The sequence below is a fragment of the Parasteatoda tepidariorum genome, chromosome 4, assembly GCF_982258835.1.
Source record: "Parasteatoda tepidariorum strain Cologne lab strain chromosome 4, Ptep-v5.0, whole genome shotgun sequence".
Classification (NCBI taxonomy): Eukaryota; Metazoa; Arthropoda; class Arachnida; order Araneae; family Theridiidae; genus Parasteatoda; species Parasteatoda tepidariorum.
Window position 1 is genome coordinate 10,555,459 of NC_141758.1, and position 26,885 is coordinate 10,582,343.

The window sequence follows — 26,885 nt, forward strand, 5'->3', positions numbered from 1 at the left end:
TAGAATAAATATAAATTTTACGAAGAACGTTGACACCAGAACACTGACGGTTGTTTACAAATTCAAATCAAAAATATTCGCCAATTGGCTGAATGCCGACACAGGTTATAATACTTCAGAATATCGCCAATGGCTCGTTTGATCAGATTCGGAGTTTTTCGTAAAAATAGCTACCCTGACTGGTTTCCCTCTGGGCCTAACTCTACTACGTCATCATCGCCTATAGTAACCCGTTGTGAGGCTTGATTCCTTTCTAGGAGGTATTGGGTTAACTGACTGTTCGTCTTGTGTTGTTTAGGCAACATCGATCCACCAAGATAAATTGTATATTTGAAAACTTAAATGCTTTAGGCAGAAAAAAATTTTTCTGGTAAAAAAAATAGAATAACCAAATATTTCTTTAATTTTGACGAAATTCATTTCTCGAAGCAAATACAATAGTTATTTCGTCCCTTTATGAAAATTTTATTCGGGATATCAGGAAACGGTTTTTTCAAAAAAAAGAAAGCTTCGTGATACTTGAGCAAGCTTTTTTAACAGTGTATAAATGGAGAAATTTTAATGTTATATTATTTGATCACAGTACCTGAAAAGTTGGGTGGACTGCACAAACAGCCTCGGAGAAAACGTCCAGACATCAGCTGATATCATCAATTACCGTTGCAAGAGTGTTTGGGAAGGAAAAGGTGTTATACCCGTAAGTACCATTCTACATACTTCTAAATTTGTATACAAGTTGTAACAAAACCAATGGTCACAACTGTATAGTTTGTCGAAAGTAAGAACTCCCCTAGCCATTCCTCTGGACCCGTGGCGGTGACAAGGGTAACGAATTATAACTATTTCAAGTAGGGGTGTGGGATCACTGTTTAGGACAAGTTTAGTCTCGGGTCGGAGAGAGAAGGGTAATTTTTTTATCAGGTCTGTTGTGCTAGCCCTAGAGTGAAGGGAAGCTATCCTAAATGCCTCGTTCTTGTTTCCATAGCAGCAGACGGCTTCAAACGATGTGGCGGGGGGAGTTCATGCCGTAAACAAACTATAATGGGTGATGAAAGTTTCGAAGCAAACAACTTTCATTTACTGAGGGATCGGAAAACAAAGAACAAGTCGTGAGAAGGTGCCTCTTAGATCAATCCCCCTGGACATTGTCTTTTCGAACAGATAGATTTGCGGATGTCGACCATCGCCTATCTCTACTCAGTTTGCAAAATTAGTCCGATCAGATGAAAAGAGAAAAACACTGAAAAAAAGAGAGCTAGTTTACACATTAGACATTTCAAGAGATTGCTAGTTAAAACAAGAGAGTGGTAGCAGATATTTATCTTAACATATATATTTAAGAACTAAGTTGATATACAGGGGTTAAACAAAATTAATGGAAAACTTCTAAACTAACTCTACGAGAACAAGATTTTTCAGCGAATGCTGCTTAGGAAGATTTTGTATGTCAAAACTGTGGCTATACGAGGCCTGTCTGAAAAGTATCCGACCTTTGGCCAGAAAAAATATTTCAAATATCTGATGGAGTTGGGACCCTAATCCCCTTCAAAGTAGGCCCCTTGTGCTTCCACACACTTAGCCCACCGATCCTTCGACTGGTGGAAACACCTCTGGAAGTCTTCTTTTGGAATGGTGTTCAGCTCCGTCGTCGCGTTCCGCATTATCTCTTCTTTACTCTCAAAACGGGATCCTTTCAGCGGCGTCTTCAATTTTGGAAACAACCAGAAGTCGCAAGGAGCCAGGTCTGAAGAGTAGGGAGGTTGGCGAATGGTTGTAATTCCATGTTTGGCTAAGAAAGTGTGGATCAATTGGGATGAATGTGCAGAGGCGTTGCATGATGCAAGTGCCAGTTGCTCGCCTTCCACAAGTCTGGTCTTTTGCGCCGAACTGCCTCACGGAGTCGCCGGAGAACATCTTGATAGTACTCCTTTGTCACTGTTTGTCCTTAATGTGCGTATTCGCGATGCACAATTCCACGGACATCAAAGAAAACAGTCAGCATCACCTTGATTTTGCTTCGCACCTGCTGCGCTTTCTTCGGCTTTGGAGAATCGGGATGCCTCCATTGCGACGACTGTCTTTTTGTTTCTAGGTCGTACCCGTACACCCATGACTCATCTCCAGTTCTCACGGTATTCAGAAACCCAGGATCAGTGTTGGCGGTGTCCAGAAGGTCCTGTGCAACGTCAAAACGGAGGTCTTTTTGTTCCAGGGACAACAACTTGGGTATGAATTTCGCAGCTACTCGGTTCATGTTCAAATCTTCACGCAAAATTGCTTGTGCAGAATCTCTACTCACTCCAACCTCTTCTGCAATCTCCCACACTGTCAAATGACGATCTGCCATCACCAAATTTCGCAACCTCTCAACATTAGCTGCACTCCGAGCTGTTTGGGGTCTGCCACAACGCTACTCACTATCCGCTGATGTGCGGCCATCTTTGAATCGGATGAACCACTCCTTAATTTGTGTTACACCCATCGCTTCTTCTCCAAACACCTGCTGAATCTTACGAATTGTTTGGCTTTGAGAATCACCAAGCTTTTGACAGAATTTGATGCAATATCTTTGCTCAATTTGTTTAGTCATCTTACGGGAAAACTAAATCCGACGAACACTACGAACAGCACCTTACTTGGCGACCACCAGCCAGCGACTGGCACAACCGAACGCGGTGAAAAAAATCAAGCATGTGCATTAAGGTTCCTCCTTCCACCGTGCACGACGGTGCCGCTTTAGAATAATTACTTAGCGCGGGAAAAATTAAGGTCGGATACTACATTTTATTTTATTTTATAACCGTCGTTGAACAGCCGACCCAATTTCATGGGTGGGATACTACATTTAGAAAGATCATGGTCGAAGCTATTATAAATTGCAAGGCTCTCAATAATAATAATTTGCGTAAACTTCATTAACAAATTTATAAACGCAGTTCACACAAACTTACTTAATATTTAAATAATAACCTTATTATTATGTTAATTTTACCGGATCAAAAAATTCCTTATTATTTTTTTTAATTTTATTTGTTGTTGTTGTTGTTGTTGTAGTATGCCATTAAGGCAAAGGAGATGCGTTTCTTCTTGTTTGTATGGCTTAAAATTTGACTTCTGTCACACACACACATACGTCTCAACCTGTTCATGCATACATTCATGCATCTGCAGATCGTAATTTTGACCTGAATTAGAGAACGATCAATATCTACTTCATCTTTATTTTATTTAATAACCGTTGTTGAACAGCCGACCCAATGTTCAGTTCCCGACTACTAATGTTCAACTGCATAACCTTGTCATTTTGAACCAATCCAGAGACAATGTAGCTCCTGGATCAGTACCTCTTCCCCCAGGTACGATTTGTTATAGGAATACGGAGGACTTTTTGATCCGACAGATTTAACGTGCAGCAGTCACCATTTACTGCACGGGGAGTCTTTGCCCGGCGGGGATTGAACTCACGACCTCTTGTACATGGGCCCATTGCCCTACCTACCAAGGTATTCTGGCCAAATTTACCAGATCCGAAAAGGTAGAAAGAAAAAAAAATCTATTCCACATTCTTAAATTTTTTTTTTATATAGACTAAAATCATAAATATCCGAAATAGCGACACATTAGGGCATAATTAGCTGACGTAACTAGTGATCCACTAACTATGACCGAGGATGCCAACTGCTCCGCTTTCTGCAAGAGTTTAAATAACTGGGAAGCAAATTAAGCAGTACAACTTGTTGATGATTATGCATACTTTTTAAAAGTGTGACCACGAGATAGCTGTTAAGGAAGCTGTATTTGATATGATATTTTGAATTTTTGAATGCAGAGGTGGATGAATTACTTGCAGTAGAAATCCTAAACTAAAAATAACTTCATTTTTTTTTACCACTAAAAAATAATTTTTTGAAAAGCGGAGCACGCTGGCGTCTATCCTACGACCTCTGAAATAGTGTGATGTGTATGACTTGAGAAATCTCCAAAATTCAATCAGGTTTTTAACAAAACAATAATTTTCAAACTTGGTGGTGTCTAGTTAAAAATTAAAGTTATTGTATTTTCAGAAAATAAGAAATTATATAAGTACCACTTTTAGGTTTAAAATTTATACATTACTATTTTGAAAAATTTGCGTTATTATTCCAACAAAAATGTAATTGTGTGACATAATTTAAGCTGCTATGATATCATGATATCAGAATTATTAGTGATGGTAGCGAAAATCGGGATAAATTTTTAATAAATTGAGTTATATGATATATTTATTATTACAATTGTCGTCAAAACCTTAAGAACTATTCTTCCTCTCGGATCTTCAACTTTAAATGTAAAGATTATAGTTAGCTTTATGTTCTACAATGTTACCTGATGTGTCAGTTCTTTAGTTTTTATAAGATTAATAAGTTCATCGTTCTTATTTTGTGATCAAGAAGAAATATTTAGATTTTATTCAAATTTTGAGTTTGAAAAAAAAAAACCTACCCTACGGTAGAGAATTTGATTATAAATTAACTCGTCGAAATAAAATGGAAATAGGGTGAATAGTTCATGAGTCATCGATGAGAGGGGTTAAGAACATATTGTTTCCCCATAAATATGACTCAAGTTTTAGAAATTCGTAAGTGCTCCTCAATGCTACACATTATTTTATCAACAATTAGCCGTTTTAAAACGTAATAGGCTATGATCTATTGAGAGAAAAGTTTATTGCGATACCTCTCCTGTTTTAACCCATTAGGAGTCACTGTTTCCATTTCGGAATATACCCTGCAGATTGGTAACTGAATTGATTACTGATGCAGATTGGTAACTGATTCATTAGATGCAGATTGGTAACTGAATTACTTCATCCATAGCATTTATTTTTAAAAATTAAAACGTGCGTGAGTACCACAATGCGTAATTAATGTAAATATTTTTATATCGACCAGAAGTCAACTTTCTGAAAATGGTTCTTAATTTTATTCGTGTTTTTTTGTATTTATTTATTATGATATATATAGACACACACACAGATTATATGAAGTTTTGTTACCGATGCAAAATCTCAGCAAATTGCTTCGCTTTTATTAAAACTTGAAAACATTTTTAGCGATAAATAAATTTGTGGTTTAATGTATGATTTGATTTGAGGTTTTGTAACTTGAACTTAAAGCAATTGTGCCATAATTATGTAATAGCAATCAAAAGAAACATGACACTAGGTTTACGGACGTTTCTTATATACCTATCTCTACGAATACGCGTTAATTCGACGCATGAACGAATACATACAACAGCACTTACAAAAATGCCAACTTGCTCCCGACAGCAAATATATATTTCAAAGTGGTAGTTTATCAATTAAGATTCTTGGTTTAATAAATTCAATTTCGTAAATTATTATCCACCACTATTTCTAAATAATTCGTAGGCTTTATATTTATAAAATCTTCTTAGTAGTTACTTACCGTCTTTTAAATATTATGGCTAGTCCGGAGCAGTTGGCATCTCTATAACATACCTGCCAACTTTCACTCTTTTCGAGAATGGATTTTCAGAGTGGTTGTAAAACAATAACGAAAAATAATCTGACTCAAAAATATATTTATATTTTGATCCCGTTGAAATTCGCTTGAGCAAGGATTATTATGCTTTCATATATTTATTGTAATTATTTATATGTAGTGGTGGTCAAACTCACTTTTAATTATCATTATAATTCAAAAAGTTAATTCGAATAACCTGAGTATTACTACCACTTTAAATATGAAAATAAAATCTTCCGGAAAATCCGGAAGAGTTGGCAGGTTATAAGAAGGCAATGTAATTATATACTATAAGAAAAAAATTTAAAATATGAGATATATCTATATATATATTTCTCTTACACGGCGATAAAAAAAAGCCTCATTACAACTCTCCGAATGGCAACTCTAGAAAATCGACCAATGATTGCCGCTAAAAATGTCATATGCCAAATCTAGCTCAGGTGACTCAACATATAGCGCTTTTAAAAACGGAAACTGAGACCAGGGAGAGCATAAGCTAGGCAGAAGTGAGTAGTCTTTGTCTATAGATCTCTATTTTAGTATTTTGTCGAAAGCGTTTTTTTTCACGAATTTAAATATTACGAATTTATTTGACGATTTTTGATTTATATCACGAATTTATTTGTTTTACTAGAATTTATTTGTTTATGCAGGTTTTTCCATTGCAATTCACTTATTTCAATTTTTAATAGACTTAATTATAGCCAAAATTTTAACCTTTTTAAAAAGATATCAGTTATAGAAATTTTATCTTAAGATTTTATACTACGGCACATTTCTAATAGGTTTAACGAATTACATGTCATTTATTTGAATACAAATTTATTTTAATGACTTAGTATTTACCAAAAAGATGTAAATTTTTTTTTAAAAAAAAAAGGTTGTTATATGGATTTGAATGATTGTTTTGAAATCTTAGAATTTTGCGCATTTGCAATGTACCTAAGTTAGTAGCGAGCGAAGCAAACCATATGAGATTGCGTAGCAATTTTCGGAGGTTGGCGAGTGTTAGCGAGCAGGGGGCGCAGCCTACTAGTATTTATGAAATATTCTAGTATTTGATTTTTTAAATACTCGAACTACGCAACTGAAACCTTCAGAATCTGACACTCTGACATCAATTGACATTCTGCGTTTGTTCTTTCTATTATTGCTTATGGGCAACAGTTGTTTATCGCTTGTTTCTTTAGAGATAACGGATCTAAGTATTGTCGGTACATTCCTATTTATTATTGATGTGATGTTTGCATGTTTACTCAAAATTTTGTCCAAATTACGATCGCGTCTTGACGCATATGCGTAGAGATTGGTATACCACAAATAGACTTTTCTAGACTCGCTTTTGAAGAAAACACACTTCAATATATATTTACCTCGATCAATGGATAAAACTCATTACAAGAGATAAAATAAAAATGCGAACAGGTTGTAGATAAGTATTTTCTAGTGGTAGTGTTTTAATTCATGATCCTTGGTTTAATAAGTTTGATTTATAGGATTTTTACTCACCACTACTTCTGAATAATTCAATGGTTTATGTAAAACCTCCCTTTATCACAGTTATGCCGTGCTGAGCTTTTAAAAAGTTTTGAAAATTGACCGATTAATTTTAGCTTATAGTTCTCTACCGTTTCTTAATTTTTTTTCTTCTTTCAAATCCGGAACAGTTGGCATTTTTGAACTTTCGGTCTCTTTAGTGGTACAGCTTTTAAAGTTGGCGAAATTAAACAAAATGCTGCATGCTTTAGTTTCCATCTTCCACCACTGTAAAAATCTTTTGCGATGCAGTTGGCATTGCTGACTGAGAAACTAAAAAATATATATTTTAAATTTTAGTATTGCAAAAGGTTGAAAGTTACTAAATAAAAAGAGAAAAAAAAACTGGTGGTGACACTGTTTCGTTTCTCGCTTGCTTTCGAGAACAATAAAACCTGAGATTCTCGTGAATTAACAGTTGCAACTTCTATAAAATTTTAAGAAATTTCAGAAGTTCTATTTAAAAAAATGTTTAAAAACATGATAAAAACTACATCGTCGTAAGCTGTTTTTACAGGACACAGCTCGAAATGCTTGCTTAACAAAATGAACACAGCACAAAATGTGTGAATTGTTGTTGTTGTAGGCCATTAAGGCAGGGGTGTGATCGTTCTTGTTTTCCGGTGACGCCAACAATGACCAAGAATTCCACTTCTCCCATACCCATACGTCACACACGTTTATAGAGCTGACACATTCATGAATCCATTTTACCCACTGGCAAAATGGGTCTTGGTTTGGTTTGATGGCGTGCGCTCCTTATTTGGACGTCATCCCACCTTTCAACTGTGTTCAAGAGTAATAGTAAACAGTGCGCATGCGTCGTCATTGAATGCGTTGCTATGGCGACCACTGCTGTTTGATAATTTCTTTAGAATCCTTCTTTTTTCACTTCCAATTTTGTTATGCATTAAGTGGGTGAGTTTATTTTTGAGATATAGGACCAGAGAGATCCCATAAATACTTCTTGGGTTGTGAATAAAAGAGAACTTCTTCATCATTTGAACGATATTTTTGTTTTTATTGTTTCAGTTAAGAATTAGAAATCCTAACCTACAGCTCAAGCCGGATCGTTTTAAATACCAATTCAGGTGAATATCAAAAATAAAGAGGGTCCCAAACTGATTGACACGGTCCCAAAGGTTAAAGTTGAAGCGTGAAAAGGGAAAACGATGCCTAGGCCTAAACTTTCCGAGGCTGAAACAATTGAAGCCAAAGAACATAGACGGGAAAAAAATTAGACAACAACCATTTTGCTTGATGATATTACAATTTAAAGATCATAACATTTTTTAAAAAAAATTCTTATATTCTTACAGGAAGTATTTTATATCAAGGATTGTGTCATAGAAAAAACTGGTTTACCTCCTAAAAATGTATCTGCAGAAGTTCTTGGAGCATATAAGGTAAAGATATTTATTTGCGCAATGATATTGCATGTTTAATGTTTGATTATTTATTTATGCTTTTACATGTGTATGCTGTATAGTACATAAATAATAAAAACACTGTTGATTGGTTTTTGACCGAATCTGAGATATTTTCAAGTCACCGATTACAAGTCTGCAGTCAGTTTCTCCCTACATTTTATACAACTTTTTTATGCAATTTAATGATAGATTCCTCACCAATATTTTTTGAAATTCACTCGTGGGAATATTGAATGTCCCCACTTCTATGCTACGTAGGGTGTGGTAGGTAGAAGGCGGTGATGCATTTTTTATATGATGCGAAAGGAGCGATCACATATTTTTTGTACTAAGAGTTATTTTAAGGGGCAGACGAATGTATGTATATGCATGCATATAAACCTACACGTGCTATATAATGTATGCTGAATGTACTACTGAATGTACGTGTAGATAAACTTGTACATTCAAACAAAAATGAACAAAACCAAAAATGGCATCATGAAAAAAAAATTTACGTGTAGATAAACTTGTACATTCAGACTGAAATAAACTAAACCAAAAATGTCATTATGAAAAAAAAATCTATAGCTTTCGGAACAAAGCAAATTTCAAACTTGAAATCCCCACACCGAATTAGGTTTTAAAGTAGGTAGAAAGTATTTGTGTAAATGCAACATAAAATTTGTTCCCTAGTGTAATTAACTCGAATTAATACTAAATTGTGAATTTCGGTGCTTATTGGTTAGAGATAAAGAACGCTAATTTCATGAGAAGCTAATCTGTTGGAATAGGTTGAAGCCTTGAAATAGATGGCTAACCACAAAAAAAAAGAGTACAGCGATTATAGTGTAAGTAGATCAACAATACAGTGTAAAGTTGCCAACACTTTGGTGGCCCACTCAGTCAGGTGGTTGATTTAAAAAGTTACAATTTAAATGTTTTGGAAAATGTTGATATTGATTATTGATATCAACTTAAACAGATGATTGTGATGAACTTGACAGAGTTCGCCATAGCTTGTCTGTTAACCCCTTGGGGACGGGTGATTCATAAAAACATTCGTACAAAATCAGAATCAAGTTGTAATTAAATAAAAAACGGTAACTTAAATGTAGGCGTTGCGAATTTGACAGACTTACTTTGCTTTTACTTTAATTATTGTTAGTTTAATCATATATATAATCAATGTTAATTCAAAGTATAACTAAATAGTTTTATTTTGAACAAAGTAATGGTGAATTAAATAAATCAAACAATTATAACTCCTCCCACAAATAAACTGCAAAAGAACTACTTTGATTACCAGTTTTATCTTTTTACCCTGATTGATACGGTTTTATGCTGGCACGTATTTGTGACAGTCGGCGTGAAAAGGTTAAACTTCACGTACGATTGAGGATTCAATCATCACTTTTTGGCTGCATTTATGGCTTCTAAGAACCAGTTTTCTTTTCATAGTCATAAAATCGTTTGCTAATTACTTAAATTGTTTTCTTTCTCTTGTTAGTTTATTCTTTTACTGTCATCTTATTCACTAAAGAACTAATTTTAACCGAAATTGGCATTTTACAAGAATCGACACGGAATTTTCCCTCTCACGGTTGCTATAAGCTTAAGACTTGTCAAATAATAATAATAGTAGTAAATAAATAAATAAATAACTTCTCTAAACGACCCAAAGTTTTATTTTATTTTATCGACGTCGTTGAACAGCCGACCTAATTTTTGAGTTCACGACTATCAATGTTCAACTCCGTTACCTAGTCATTTTGAACCCAACCCAGCTAACAAAAGAACTCCTATATCAAATATTCGGAGAAATTTGCCTTCATGGAGAACTTTTTGATGAGACACACCCGCATTTGCGTTACAAAGAGAGGAGAAATTACGTAAACTCCTATGATTAGCTTGACGTCAAGGGAACTCTAATCCATGATCCGTCAACTATTGAGGATATTTTACATCAGCACTGTTGTCCATGCGAGTCAGGTGCGGAAATCGCATCGACCCACTAACGCTGAGGTTTGAACACGGGTCAGTTCATTGGGAGGCGAGTGCTGTGTCCCCTGAACGACCACGACTTTCTCCAAAATATCGAAAAATATAATATTTTTCTTATATTAGAAAATTTCCTCTAATAAATCGAGGCGACTCTTTAAAGTACTTAAATAAGCTTATTGTATATGACTTTTTAAGGATTTACGACCTCCTGGACATGGTTTAGCTTGCAGCTAGATCTTGAGGAGTAATCCCCACTCAGACACGTGAAAATGAACTGTCTGGGTCTAAGTTTGCGGAATTATAAGACCTCCAATCAGAAGCTAGACACTTGGCTATTGAGTCACGGCATGGCGTTATTGGAAATAAGACCCAACAGCAGAAATTTAAAATATTTTATAATACTGCTCCTTTTTTCACACTGTTTAACTACTAGTACTGATTAACTAACTACTAGTACCGACTACTGGACCGATGACCGCGTTAAGCTGCGCACGAATCACGCTGGGGGTTAAAAATTATCGTAAGACTTCTGGGCTACCTTTAACGAAACAAATAATAAATGAATTTGGAAAAGACCCCACAAGTATTCTATGATGCTACCCAAAAAATAACAAGCAGAGATATTTTACACGATTATAGCCAAATAAAGGATGACATTCAAAACGTAGTATACCCGATACTTTATTTATGTTGAGATATAAATTTTCTTAAACATTTTTCTTAGGATCATAAAATTTATAAATTTCAAAAAACTCATTCGAATGGTATAATTCCGCGTAAATTTGAACAATTCACAACAATAAAACAACCCTGAATATCAAGCTTGTTCACACATCGCCTCTTAACACGTTGAACGTCGCGTCAGCCATTGGTGGCTGACACTGGACTTTCCATTTAGGCCGCGCCAGCCACCGGTGGCTGACACTGAAATTACATTTAGGCCGCGTCAACCACCGGTGGCTGACACTGAAATTACAATTAGGCCGCGAAAAACAGCTGGCTGACAGCGTATAACATGATATAGAACTATAAAATTTACATTCTTTTATGAAATTGCAGAAAATTTATTCAAAATTTACTTAATTATTGTGATTCTTGGTTTAATAAATTCAATTTACTAGGATTTTATCCACCACTATTTCTAAACAATTCGTAGGTTTATATAATTCACAACTTTTTTCAGATATGTCAGGAAAATCACAAATATTAATTATACAAAAAAGAAGAATTAAAATACTTCCACAACTTCAACCAAAAATGTTCAACATACCAATACCAATAGTTAAAAAAGCAAATTATCTTGGCCTTATAATCAATAGCAAACTCACCTGGAATGATCGCATCAAAAGCACAATAGATAAAGCAAATGCAGCAATAATAGCCATACAACCATTAATATATAATCAGAATATGTCACTTAAACTAAAGAAGCTACTATATACAGCAATGATCCGCCCAATACTTACCTATGCCTCACCTGCCTGGACAACGATACCTCAACATCTACTGAAGAAATTAAACCAATGCCAAAACAAGATCCTTAGAAAAATAACCTGTGCAAGATGGTTCATCCGGAATACCAATATACATGCAGATCTCAAAATACCAACTCTATCACAGCATATATACAAGCTAAACGCAGATTTTTTCGATAAAGCCATAGAATGTAAAACAGCAAATTTTAATGAAATCTTTAAATTTGAAAATTATATCAAAGATAAAAACTACAGACCAATAGCTGCACATTTCACCTCCGACGCCTCATATCATAACTATCAAAACAAATAATTTCATCAACTTTTCTGAAAATAACGTTTACTCATGCTGATACAATTCTGAACAACTCCAAAATCAAACAAACACAGTTTAGAGCAAGCTGCTCAATTTATTTTTGATTCCTTTTTAGTTATTCAAGCAAAGAGCTTGAAACATTCATAAAAGCAACTCCATTGCCTGCTCACCTCATTGCTCAACCAAAACTGTTATAAAATTCCAGATGAATGGGATAGGGGCCGCTTCGCGGCCCAGGTGCCCAATAAAATCAAAACACTAGGACACTAGATATGTCATGTTCAGATATGTCATGCTAAACTTTTTATAAAATAGCAAAATCTGTCTAATATTTGCAAATTTAGTGTGTAGTTGTGGCCTGACGGGCAAGACAAGTAAAATTAAGAGTTGTGTTAAGCTTAGTATAAGCGAAGAGATACACCGGAAGTTTCTAAATTTCTTCCGATTTTAGGCAGCTTGTTATTGTTTACGTTCAGTCAACCATACATTAAGGTTGGGTTTTGGGCAATTCCACGGAAGTGTCAACTTTTAAGTGAATTTTTTTTTTATGAATTGCATATTTTAATTTTAAAAATATGTTCAAAAATAGCCAAAGTCTACATATTGCCATTTCATTTTTGATAATTTTAAATTTTTTGAATCTGGCAGCATTTTAAAGTAATCACATGGCTGACAAGTGAATTGTTCACATTTGTGCTCAAATTGTTTTCTTGAAAAATACTTATAAAATAAAAGAAATGTATCTTTCTTTTGCAATATTTTGATAAAAATATGCATATAGAACAAAATTTAAAAATTTTAAGTTTAATATATAAAATAAAAGTAACTTCTTTTACGTCATTCCGTCACATGTCTTAATAATGCATAAATTTCCTGAGAACGAAGATAAGATGTGACATTGGCAAGTTAGATATAAAACCTCTTCAGAGACAACCTAATTTTCAAACTGTTGAAATTTTTACATAAATATTAATCCTGTTTATCTGTTACATTCTGCTTATCATTTACATATTATTAAAACATTTTTTAAATGAAAGCTTTCTTCTACTAAACTTTTTGTCATTCCGTCACAGTAAATAGATGTTAATAACCCAACCTGAGGTTAATTTTCCAAATTCACATTTTGCATTGCTTACACATTATACTAAAAGTATAAAATAGTTCAGAAAAATAATAGCTGCAAAATTCGCAGAAACTACCAGTTCTAAGCGGCATGCCAAAAGCTTGGTTGCTAAAATGTCATTCCGTCACGCAAATAAAAAGTTAGTAAAATTAAAAGTAAAAAAGATAGAAAATCCTGTTTTTTTAGTTTATGAAGCGTATTATGCCAATAATAATGATATGCATGAGAAAAACTTTTTTTTATTTGAAATTAGATACATAGAAACTTCAATTAATTGTTATTTTGCAAGTCAAAATGTCATTCCGTCACATATGGAATTGCCCTTTTGTTACCTATTCTAGACTGAGTATTTCCTAGTGTTTTGCTCCCTACGGGATATTGAAACACAGTATTTGATGTTGCTAGATTATGTTATGCTTAAAATGAAAGTTAGAAAACTTTTACCTTTCTGTTGGCGTCGGTTTGGGAAACATCCCGGAGGATGATCCGAAGACATGCCATCGCAATTTTGATTCCTTGCCTCGACTTGACCTTGCCTTTTGACTCCCCTGCTTTGGTTGCTGGACAACCTGCGTGTGAAGTTGAGTAATTTATGGTAGAACAGTTTTAAGAGGACCATTAACGAGCTCCTTCGGTCCCTTCGCAGGCTGATCAAATTGGTCACCAATCTGCTTACTCACTGCAGCCAGAGATACTTGACTACGGTGTTCTACAGGGAACCGTGTCCTTAAGATTAGTTAACTGTGAGACCATAATTAAATAATTTAATAGGTTGGCCCGCAAAAAAAATTTTTTTTTTCTTCAACATTTTTGAAACCATTTAGTATGGACTTCAATTTTCCAGCATCCTGTTGGTTAAAATTGAAAATCCTATTTCGTTTCATTAAAAAAAAAATCACTTTATGGATTAAAACTGACAGTTTCTTATTTTCTAGGAATGCGAAAAATCGCCTACTCCACCTGGACAAATTTCATCGAGAACTAAATCTGCTCCTTTACAGCAACAGCAGGTAGCCGTTGCACCACCGCAGCAAGTATCGACAGTTAAAACTGCAACACTTCCAATACCAGCTGCTCCTGCAGTTCAGCCAATAACTGTTGTTGGCGCCGCTCAGCCTCAACAACAGCAGTATGCAGCGATAAGTAAGTTTTTAAATTAGTTTACAGATGAATTTATTTTTGCTTTTCTTTGCAAAGCTGAATTAAAAAAAAAAAAAACTCGGCCTATTAATAGGTAAATCAATATATTTTTTCTAGTCGGACTTCGTTCCTGAATTTTTTTTTTCTTTTCAAATAGCTAGCTGGGTGACTGAAAAAAAAAATTTAACAAACAGGCTCAAATATATTTTTACTTTTATTTCACAAAGCTGTACAAATAAATGGATAAATTAAAGGATCACCCGGAATAACTTTCGATCTTATTTCTGGATCTTCATAATCGGTCCTCAATCTTAAGGTTCGAAGAGGTTTATTTATTTTAGTTTTTGCATATTTCGTCATATCTCACTTTTTTTTAAGCGAATTCAATTTTTTTTCTTAATTATAAAATCTATTTCATAGTAAGACCAAATGTTTATTAAGTCATGTGCAATATATACATTTTAAACATTTGTAACATAAGCAAAAATACTGTCTACAATCGCTGTATTTATATTAATTAATCATCAGGTTTGATAAAAACATAACCCCATTTGTTGTGTTACTATTTTTCTTACCATCAGTGCCTTTTTAAAATTCAGTAAATTTTATTTTTGTTTTCTATTGAACAGCCATTTTTTTTGTTGTTGAAATATTGGGTTTAAAAACATATTTGAAAATTAATGTAGTGATATATCTTGAGACTGTCATAAAATCAATAGCAAATTTATTAAATAGAAATACAGAAAATCAAAAGCTATCTTGTTTAACCCCTTGGTGACGGGTGATCCATAAAAGCATTCGTACTAAATCAAAATCAGTGTGTAAATAAATAAAAAACGGTAACTTAAATGTAAGCAGTGCTAATTTGACAGACCTACCTTGCTTTTACTTTAATTATTGTTAGTTTAATCATATATACAATCAATGCGGAAACTAATAATGGGTGCACCGGAGTACCTGGCCAAAAGGCCACCTCCGTAAATTATATGATTACAAATTGAATCAAAGGCCATTGATATTAAAATTATTTGGGTTAGTAAACTTAATGTTAGTAGTTAAATAATATTGTAGAAAAGAAGATAGAACAGGGATAACACAGACAGGTAATAACATGAACAATGAAAGGAAAAAAAAAAGAATTAAATTATTTATTATAATTAATTATTTATTTTTTATTTAAAATTATTGACAAATAAGCAGTTAGTGATTAGCATTGTTAGTAGTTGAATTTGTAAATTGAATCAAAATGAGCCGCAGTAATTCCGCGAAGGATTGGGCCAACCCAAGAAGGTGGAAAAGGGTAATGATGATAGAGGAGATGAGGGCCCAGTCAGGGGGATAGAAAAATCAGCAATACGACTCAAACGATGTCTTGGAGATTATTATAGTAATGGAGACTTGCCTTAGGCCGTCTCCTGCGCTTAGGGTGATCTGGGTCGTAGTTAGAGGAAGACCAAATAAGGGGATTGAAGTGTCCAGTGCTCTTTAGAAAATAGTTAAGAGAACTGTTCCTGTATAAGTCAAGAAGGCTTGGCGCACAGATGTCATTACGGATATTTTTATTCCTGAAATACCTGAGGGAATTTGTGATATTGCGGAGGGTTTAGTTATAAGCACTCTGTAAGAGTTTAAGATTTGTCTTTGCAGCCCCCCCCCCGAAGGCGGGTGCTGCATGTGTTAATAGGGGGGGTGAGAAACATTTTAAAAATTAGAATCCTGTTATTAGTGCTGAGAGGAGAGTTCTTATTTAGTATAGGATAAAGTGCACATTTTGCAGTTATGAATTTACTCTTAATGTTTTTAAAATGATATTTGAATGTCAGGGTTTTATCCATAATGACACCTAAGTACGTGGCCTTCGTTTCCCATTTGAAAGAGAAGTTGTTATCAATGATAACATCCTTCTTGTAGGTCCTTTTTCTGGTGAATAGCACCGCCTGAGTTTTGTCGATATTGAGGGCAAGTTTCCAATTTTGGAAGTAGTCAATGATGGTGAGGAGATGATAAATAATATTCCTGTTGATATCACTGATATACTTGCTTTGTGTCGCAATGGCTGTATCGTTAGCGTACAGTGCAGCCAGAATACCAGGATCTCTAGGGATATCATTAATAAAAATTAAAAATAGGAGGGGTTCCAGTTTGATCCCCTGGGGAACACCGCTATTAATGGGTCTTAGGGTGGAGAAAAATGTGTTGCAGTTGACCATGAACTTTCTGTGTGTTAGGTAGGATCGTATAATTAGAATAAGTGATCTAGGGAAATTGTATTTAATTAATTTATGGATAAGTGCATCGATCCATACCTTGTCGAAGGCTTTAGTCAAGTCGAGAAAGACGGCACTGTATGTTTGTTGTGTAGCCATCCTACGTGTATGTATTCAACGAGCCTGATGAGTTGGTATTGTGCGGAATGTTTAGGGCGAAAGCCAAATTGCTTATCGATAATAATGTGGTTATCATCGCATAAGTCTCTCATTCTGCACAAGATGATGTCCTCAGCAATTTTGCTCAGTGAGGAGAGTAAACTGATGGGTCGATAGCTATCTCGTTTTGTTGGGGTTTTTTCCTGGCTTTAGGATAGGTTTAATGACTGCTATCTTCTAATCAGTGGGGAAGTATGATAAGAGTAGAGCTGAGTCAATAATGCATGTTAAATAGTGAATGTAGTTAAGAGGGAGTGCTTTGATAAGTCTATTATTAATGGGGGTCCCTTATTATTCTTAAGTTTCTTAATGGAGTTAATTACATCACTAAGAGGGACCGGGGTGTGGGTGTAAAGGGGCAGAGTTGCAGGAAAGAATACCTTATTAATACCTCTTCCAACCTCTAAGTTTGTAGAATCATTTCCGGCAAGGTCGTTGGTAAACTGCAATTCAAGACTGTCAGCAATGATGTTGGCTTTCATATTGTCATCGAAGGTGACAGAATTATTATGTTTCAGGGCTGCTTGAGGATTTAGCCTCAAATTTGTTGACCACTTTCCAAATTGAATTATTTTGGACAGAAAGGTCTTTGATATACTTGGTGTAGGAGGATTGCTTGTGTGCTCGAAAATCTCTCCTAATTTTAGCGTTGATCTGATTCAGTCGAGCTTTGTCATTTGGGTCACGGGACTGTTGCCACAACCTCCTGATATTGTTTCTATCTCTAATAAGATTCCTGATATGGGGGGGGGAGTGCATTGCAGTAATTGTTTGCCTCCACAAAAACGGAAGCCTCTTCTTCAGCCTGGTTAATAGAATTAGTGAAGCTGTCAACAAATTGATCTAATTGGGTTGGGGTCTCGACTGGGGAGCAAACTAGGGGGGAATTAGCTAGAATGCAATTAAATTTATTCCAGTTGATTTTATTGATTTTATTATTAAGATTCTTGGGGACATTAATATTGATACTAAACTCAACAGGTAAATGATCAGAACAGAGTTCATTTAAGGTACTAGTATTGATGAGGTAATTTAAATTTCTAGAAAGGGCGAAATCGATCGTATTAGCTGATAAGTTCGAGATCCTGGTATTGGTGTGGGGGGGGAGTGTACAATTAATTTCTCTAAGTTGATGAAATGAAATAGAGAGATGCCCAGGCGGTTTCTATCATTGTTGTTCCATGTGCTGTGTTTAGCGTTGAAGTCACGAGCCAGAAAAATAATCCAACCGTAAGAAATTAGATTTCTGAGGTCGCTGATAAAGGTAGCCGAGGCTTTGGGGGGGGGGGGGACGTAGACACTAGAAATGACAATAGATTGGGATGGGGAGAAAAATAGCTTAAGGGTCGTTGCTTCTAAAAAATTGAAGTTAAGGTAATCAAAAAGTTTATGATTAATATTCCTTTTAATGATAATGGCAGTGTATGTCATCGATGTGACTAGGTGTGATGAATTAGATAATTAGGTATTTTAAAAAAGTTAGCAGTGACAAATTTGGTTTCCTGTATTATAGTTCAAAGTATAACTGGATAATTTCATTTTGAACTAAAGTAATGGTGAATTAAATAAATCAAACAATTATAACCCCGCCCACAAATTAACTGCTAAAGAACTTTGGTTGCCAATTTTATCTTTTTACCCTGATTGATACGGTATGCTGGCACAAGTATTTGTGACAGTTGGCACGAAAGGGTTAAAGGCAAAACTTTCAGCTGTCTTGTCAAATCAAGCAACAGCTTATACATATTTATCTCCCTTCCCTCAAGTAGTGAGGTTATTTTCTACGATTAGTAGAAACGCCCACTTTGAAATTTAATCGCTCCTCCTTTCTCTGCGGCCCCGTTAACAGACTTCACCCCATTTCATGTTGTGTATTATTCAGACTCCGAAAACTTGTCCAGAAAGTTCAATATGAACTAGTGAGAAGTTTACTTTTTGGTGAAACGCTAAAGGTCCTGTCGTATCGGGCTGGAAATATAATAGTCCCAGTAGATTTTCTCTTCTTTTGTGATTTCGATTGTGAGGAGATTTCCTTATCGTGATGTGTGGCAGACTATTTGCCAAGTCATGGCAACTTCCGTGCAAAAAAAAAAAAAAAAAAAGAAAAGAAAAACAAATGAAAGGGACTAACTTGAAAAGGGAAACTCGAAGCCATCAGAAAGACTATTTTTTTAAAAGAATAGTTACAAAAAAATATAGTAAAATAAAAAGAAAAAAAAATGCTATTGATGGTTTTATTCTTTAATCATTCCTCCTTTCATAACGCTAGAACTATTCACTTTGGTCATCATTGCTCGTAGCGCCATCTATTTATAATTTTTTAAAATTAAATCGCAAAATGTCTTAATAAAATATTTACAGCTTTCACAATAAACATAGATCTACTATGAATTCGGATTCAACGTTCAACTAATTTCAAGGATAGGGACTCTATAAAAATAAATAAGTACAAATTAAATGCATGCAACATTTTTTAGTCATTCAAGTCTACTTGTGTGAAAATTCAACAATTTGTTTTGACGCAAGAAGCACAAATTAAATGTAATGTTTTATTCTACTGGGATATATTCCAAGAATGAAATAATTTAGATAAAAGTCTTTTTTCTCTGAATAAAGCTCTTAGGATCGTTGAGCTTTGTTTGAGTGAATATACTTTTACAGAATTGCAAAAAAGATGCGAAAACAATGAATCTAACAATTTCGATTTAGTGGTCACCCCTTCCTACCGTAGAACTTAAGGCATCTACGAAGTACCTGTCCCAAATTCTTCATCTGTATTGAGCCCTAGGACGACTGAGACTCTGGAGTAAAAAGCAGTGAAGGGGCTAGGGTGAATGACTGCTTAGAGCAGTGATTATCAAACTTATTTCTTTTACCGCCCCCTTTGAAAATCAATTATTTTTCAGCGCCCCCCATTTTTTTGCACCCCTAAGACTTAAAAACCACAATTTCATTACTTTAATTAATTTAGTTATACATATTAGTCGGTTCTGAAGTTTAAACTTACATTCTAAACTAGAAATTTTTACCAGTGAGAGCAAATAAAACCCAACTTTATAATAATAATAATATATTTTAATCAAATTACAAGAAACAATATAAATATGTAATCAGTTTTCGTTTTTTATACTAATCTAATGAGATGGATGAATTTGATGATATTTAATAAGTTTGTTGATATCAGGTTCGATTTTACCCCAAAACAGTCGTAAGTCGCCGCGTTTGGTTTGCAGCGTTTTCACAGCGCTAAATCCACGTTCACACAAATATGGGAATGCTATCAAAAATCTTTCAACGATAGACCACAATCCAGGGTACAACTGCGGAATTGACTTTTGTTGGTAGCCATTTTTGTATTTGATTTTTATTTCCTCGTTCGTGGTGAGTTCTATAAGTTCTTCGTCCAACTGGGGTGATATTGCTATGTTGAAATTTGAAAAAGGATCTAACACCCAGTCTGGTATTTCCAATTTCAAAATGTCCTGGAATCTTTCAATGAAATCACTGTGAAGATTCCCCAAATGTTGGCAGTAGACGAGCAATTCGTCGTTGTTGTAGGATACTGATAAATTGGGAAAATTATGGAACTCACGTCTGCCAATATTCTTTTTGTGTAAGAGCAACTTAGCTACGAAAGCAGCGACGACATTATTTGTTTTTATTAAGTTCAAGTCACCGCCTTGAAGTTGGAGATTCATATCATTAAGCAGTGTATAAAGGTCTGTCAGGTATGCGATATCATTCTTTGATGTGATGAGGTTTTCGCACAATTCTGCGTCTTTGTTTTCCAAGAACTCTATGACAGAGTCAAGCAGATTGTAAATACGAGTCAGACAATTACCTTTTGATAGCCAACGCACTTCTGTGTGAAAGATCAATCTGTTGAAATCTTCATCATTATCAACACAAAGCTGATTAAATAATCTGTCATTTAAAGAGTTATTTCGGATTTTACTGACTGCTCTGATGACATGTTACAATGATTGAAATAGTCGTTCACTTAAATTTCTAGCAACTAAATGCTGTCGATGTATAACGCAATGTATAGCAAGCACATCAGAAATTTTCTTTTTTAAGTACAATATGAAGCCTTTTTGACACCCCGTCATAGCTGGAGCACCATCTGTAGCAGCTGATATAATATTCTAAAACGGAATTCCTATTTCATCACAAAATAAGATATAAGATAAAATTCTCATCATAATAAGATATAATATATCATCATAATAATATAAGATTCTCATCATAAGATAATTAAAATTTTATATTTCGACTAGTAAATAATACTACTAACAATAATAACTTATTTAACTACGGAAAATAAATTAATATCATTTCGTATTATAGATAAATATGGGTAATTTCTCATAGAATCTTAGTTTATAATTTAGAACTGGTTCAAATGAAAACCGCCGCATAAGCCAGCGTTTTTATTATTTGTCATATTTAATATTTATAATATATAGAAGTAGTAAACAATGTTTACAATAAGTGAACTGTTTAGGCTTACTATACTATTTGACACTGGACGGTAATGGGATAATTATTAAAAAAAATTTCTAACACAAATTTTTGAACATTAATTATATACGTATTTCCATTTTATATAAAAATGATGATTCTTACATCAGTAATTTCTTATAAAATGCTAGGAAAATGCTGTAAAATGCCCTTATGTTAAAAACAAGAAAGAAAGTAAAGAAAACTTCAATTTATGTTAGTTTACGTATGTATAATACTTCAAAACTCTGCATGTTAGTTTTTTTCCTAATGTTTAAAATAATTTCTGGTGCAATGTAATTAAGGTAAAATTGCTCTAATTTTTTAACTATCATCGATCATGTCCCTTTATCTATCCGCAGAAGCTTATTACAACTTGATTGCGTACGGTGTGCGGGCTATCCTACGAAATCTATGATAAGTATTTTAAGTTTTTATAACATCATACAGGGTAGAAATATAAACTAATTATTCGTTATTGTGTAGTAGGTGTATTTTAATTTTAGTGAAATTTAGAATACTATATAAAGTAAATGAAATTACAAATTATACATCGCCCCCCTAACCTAATATAAAACAGCAGGAATAAATCAAGTAATCCAAAAATGATAATAAATTACACTGGAGCCGTGGTGGCTCAGGTGATAGAGCGTTCGTCTTCCAATGAGATAAGCCGGGTTTGAATCCCAGCGTAGGCTGGTCGATACAAATTTCGCATCCGGCTTGCACCGACCACAGTACTGATGTAAAATATCCTCCGTGGTAGACGGATCATGGGTCAGATTCCCCTTGCCGTCAGGATAACCGTGGGAGGGTTTCGTGGTCTTCCACTTCATGTAACGCAAGTGCTGGTTCGTTCCATCAATAAGTCCTCCAGGAAGGCAAATTTCTCCCAATACTTGATCCAGGAGTTCCCTTGTCTTCTAGATTGGGTTCAAAATTACAAGGTTATGGAGTTGAACATTAGTAGTCGTAAGCCAAAAATTGGGTCAGTTGTTCAACGACGGAAGTACGATAAAATAAATGACACTGGGAAACTTTTTTATTTGATAAAATTTTGTTTATTTAAATTTTTTTTTCTTCTTCTTTTTTTTCGTCGCATGAGATTTTTGAGCGGATATTGGTTATTTTCACGTAGCTGATTTCAGATTTGCAACCGGACTCTCTGTCTGCAAGCTAAAGCTTGTATGCAATTAAATAATATTTTCTTTGACAAGATTTTTTAAGATTAACTCAAGCGAAAACTAAATGTTTACACTTCTTTGCCGCGTAGGGAGTAGTAAGAACAAGACAATGATGCATTTCAGTTTATGTTATCTTCTAACGTACAACAAGTGTATATGTTTGTATTTAAAACTGTATGTTCTTTATAAACTTGTGCATTTATACAAAGAATAAATTACATTAAAAGTATTATTTCGAAAGAAAAACTATAGATTTCTGAACAAAACTAATTTCAGATTTGAAATCCCTATACCTGAATCAAGAACCTGCATTAATGCAACAAAAAATTTGATCCCTTATTTAATAACTCTATTAAAGAAAATTTGAATTTTTTCCGGCACCACTTTTAAAACCAATATTTATTTTTCAATATTTTAACACTTAAATTTCAGATTGAACATTCATTTTCTCCATGATGTTGTTTCTTTCGATTTCCGGTCCAGTAAAAGTAATTGCTTACTATAGCGATTACTGAGATTAAAAAAATAGTAAATCATATCAATAATAAAACTGTCATACCTGCCAACTTTCACTCTTTCCGAGAATGGATTTTCAGAGTGGTTGTAAAACAATAAACGAAAAACAATCTGACTCAAATTTATATTTTGAAACCGTTGAAATTCGTTTGTGCAAGGATTATTATGCTTTATACTTATTGCAGAGATGCCAACTGCTCCGGACACGCCAAAATAATTAAAAAAAAACGGTAACTAACTACAAAGAAAATTTTGAAAATATTTGACTATTTTTGCTTGCTTTTTGACAGGTACATAATTATTTATCACTAAAAAGTGGTGAATTATATAAGCCTACGAATTATTTATAAATATTGGAGGATAAAAATCGACTAAATTGAATTTATTTAGCCAAGAATCACAATTGATAAACTACCACTTTAAAATATATATTTGCCGTCCGGAGCAAGTTGGCATCTCTGTTATTGTAATTATGGTGGTCAAACTCATTTATAATTATCATTATAATTCAATAAGTTAATTGGAATAACCTGAGTATTGCTACCACCTTAAATATGAAAATAAAATCTTCCTTAAGAGTTGGCAGATATGAACTGTGGAGCAAATTTTTTTGTTATATTTATAATGATTTTGTATTGCTTGATCATCATCTTACTTACCTCATTCGGGTGTGATATGATTTTAAATTAGTTTTGTTCGGAAAGTTAAGTTACAGCTTATTTTCTAAATGATATTTTTGCAAAAGTTTAACTTTTGTCCGAATGAATAAATTTATAAAGAACATATAGCTTTAAAATAATCTGCTCCTTTAAAAGTAATATTTAAGACAAAATAAAAAATAGGACCATAGCATGTCGCATAATAAACTGTATCATCGACAGTCTTCTTCCTTTAGTTTGTCTGGGGAAAGATTTTTCCCATTTGTTTGGTACACTGTCAGTTACGTGGTTTAACTATTTCAAGTAGGGGCGGGGCGTTAATTCAATGTTAAAGACAGGTTTTGGCATAAAAAGATTGAATAGAACCAGACGCTTTCCTTTTTGAAATGCGCAGTTTCCAAAACTGGTAGCGAATTAAATATTAAAACACGTAGAATAAGGATAATTACGCCCACTTTCTAAAGGAGTAACTATATAGATTGGGAATCTAAATCTGTGAACCAGCCCTATTAAGGGCTTTTGCACATTCATATGATTGGAGAGAGTATTGAAAATGGTAAAAGCAAAATTTAAATTGGGGTGTTGGGAATGTCCCTATGCCCTGGGGACCTGTTTCCCCGTGGCTTTCATTTGTTGGTTGCTTCCCAGTAGCTGTCCTGATTAATATAGCAGTAGAAAAAGAACGGGAAAGAAAATATATACAAGGATAATAATGATGAGCAAAATTAAAATTAATAAAATATGTACATTATTTATAGTAATTTTCAGATAGTACCCCGCCCAATGCAAAGCACGCAGACGCCGGGCTACGGATGGTTGACTGAATGTAAACAATAACAGGTTTCCTGAAACATAAAAAAATTTAGAAAACTTCCCGTGTATCCTTCAGCTTATATATTAAGCTTACGAAGCAATGCGTGAACAGGCTTAATATTCTAGGAAGTTTCATTATGATTTGTGTTTAAATTTACGCGTAATTTTAACATTCATAAAATTTACTATAATTTATAAATTCTAACAGGTAATAAGTCTCAAACAAATTTAATATCACAGCATAAATAAAGTGTAAGGTCAGCCATACTTTGAGTGCTATCCCTGATTCGACTATATTTGTGTAAAATAGAACCGTTTGTTATATTTTGGGAAACTTCATAGCAAGCTTGCAGAGTCTTCCGAATTCATTTGCTCTTTGTTTCGTTGAAAGTTAGATTAAAGTTCCCGTTATAATGAAAAGTTATAAGTATAATAATATTGGATAGTGCGTTTTTTCAAGTTTAGGCGTAAACGTCAGTCGGAAGTTGTAATCCGGAAGTCTTCTCAAGTGCCCTCAAGGCTTAACTTTACACTGTCAATCATCCATACTTTGTGTTATCGTTTATCAGTTCAAAGCTGTAAAAGTCTTTGATATTCAATCAATAAAGTTGTATACACATTATTCTTCGAAGTTTTGATATGTAGTGGTGGAAAAATTACTTATTATGAAAAATGCTAAACTAAAATTAACTTAAATTTCGTTACCACTAGAAGATACTTTTTTCTTACAAAGCGGAGAAAGATGGTATCTCTGCCTTAGATATTGTGGTGAAGGGACTTCTTTCTAAAGACAAACTACACGGGCAGACGCAATCGATGTAACCGAAGAAGCATGAGACGTTTGATATTTTCCATTTGTCCATTTTTCTTTATTAAATTTTATTTATTTATTCATTAATAATTTTTTTAAACTAATGTATAAGGTCTTTTTTTGAGACTCTTCACTTTGCTAAATGAGTTTGTTCTAAAACGTGGCTATTTTTAAAAATTGTTTTCATTTAATTTTAAGTTTATTATTAATAGGGCGCACCTTTACGGATAGTGTCACTATGAAAAAAATTATTGATTCGTCAGCTTGAATATTAATTGTAAATCCCAATGTGTGGCAATGGCTGTATCGTCAGCGTACAGTGCAGTCAGAATACCAGGATCTCTAGGGATATCATTAATAAAAATTAAAAATAGGAAGGGTCCTAGTTTGTTCTCCTGGGGAACACCGCTATTAATGGATCTTAGGGTGGAGAAAAATGTGCTGCAGTTGACCATGAACTTTCTGTGTGTCTGGTAGGATCGTATAATTAGAATAAGTAGTCCAGGGAAATTGTATTTAATTAATTTATAGATAAGTGCATCGATCCATATCTTGTCGAAGGCTTTAGTCAAGTCGAGAAACACGGCACCTGTGTGTTTGTTGTGTAGCCATCCTACGTGTATGTAATCAATGAGCCTTCTGAGTTGGTGTTGCGGGGAATGTTTAGGGAGAAAGCCAAATTGCTTATCGATAATAATGTGGTTATCATCGCAGAAGTCTCTCATTCTGCACAAGATGATGTCCTCAGCAATTTTGCTCAGTGAGGAGAGTAAACTGATGGGTCGATAGCTATCTGGTTTTGTTGGGTCTTTTCCTGGCTTTAGGATAGGTTTAATGACTGCTATCTTCCAATCAGTGGGGAAGTATCATAAGCGTAGAACTGAGTCAATAATGCATGTTAAATAGTGAATGTAGTTAAGGGGGAGTGGTTTGAAAAGTATATTATTAATGTTATCTTAACCGGGTCCCTTAAAATTCTAAAGTTTCTTAATGGAGCTAATTACATAACCATACCTACCAACTTTTAATCCCTTCCATTATGATTTTTCCCAGTGGTATTGAAATGGAATTAAAATTTCAATTTTAAGCAAAAAAATACACTGTATTTGAAAAAGCTTAAGCTGACGACCCTGGTAGCAACACATATTAATATATATGCTTAATTTTTTTACAAATAGTGGTGATCAAAATCATTTAAAAATTAAGTTTATAAAAGAAAAGAAAATATATATTTACTACCACTTTAAATATAAAAATAAAATTTTACGCCAAATGCGTAAAAGTTGGCAGGTATGCATAACTAAGAGGGCCCGGGGTGTCAGGGTCATAGCTGCAGGAAAAAAATTATTAATACCTCCTCCAACCTCTAGGTTTGTAGAATCATTTCCGGCAAGATCGTTGGTAAACTGCAATTCAAGACTGTCAGCAATGATGTTGGCTTT

At 34.1% G+C, this 26,885-nt stretch overlaps 2 protein-coding genes across 2 annotated transcripts in view; one reads left to right on the forward strand and one right to left on the reverse strand.

Moving 5' to 3' along the window:
• LOC122271044 (uncharacterized) overlaps positions 1-26,885 on the forward strand; it is a 60,575-nt gene that overhangs the window by 24,613 nt on the left and 9,077 nt on the right. The window contains exons 3-5 of the mRNA XM_043050842.3: positions 584-697; positions 8,387-8,473; positions 14,330-14,537. Of these exons, the coding sequence (XP_042906776.2) occupies positions 584-697; positions 8,387-8,473; positions 14,330-14,537 (409 nt within the window). The remainder of the gene's footprint in view (positions 1-583; positions 698-8,386; positions 8,474-14,329; positions 14,538-26,885) is intronic.
• On the reverse strand, positions 1,463-2,723 carry LOC147810674 (uncharacterized). Its single transcript, XM_087160351.1, has one exon. It carries the CDS (start codon positions 2,345-2,347, stop codon positions 1,946-1,948), a length of 402 nt encoding a protein of 133 aa, XP_087016477.1. The 5' UTR covers positions 2,348-2,723; the 3' UTR covers positions 1,463-1,945.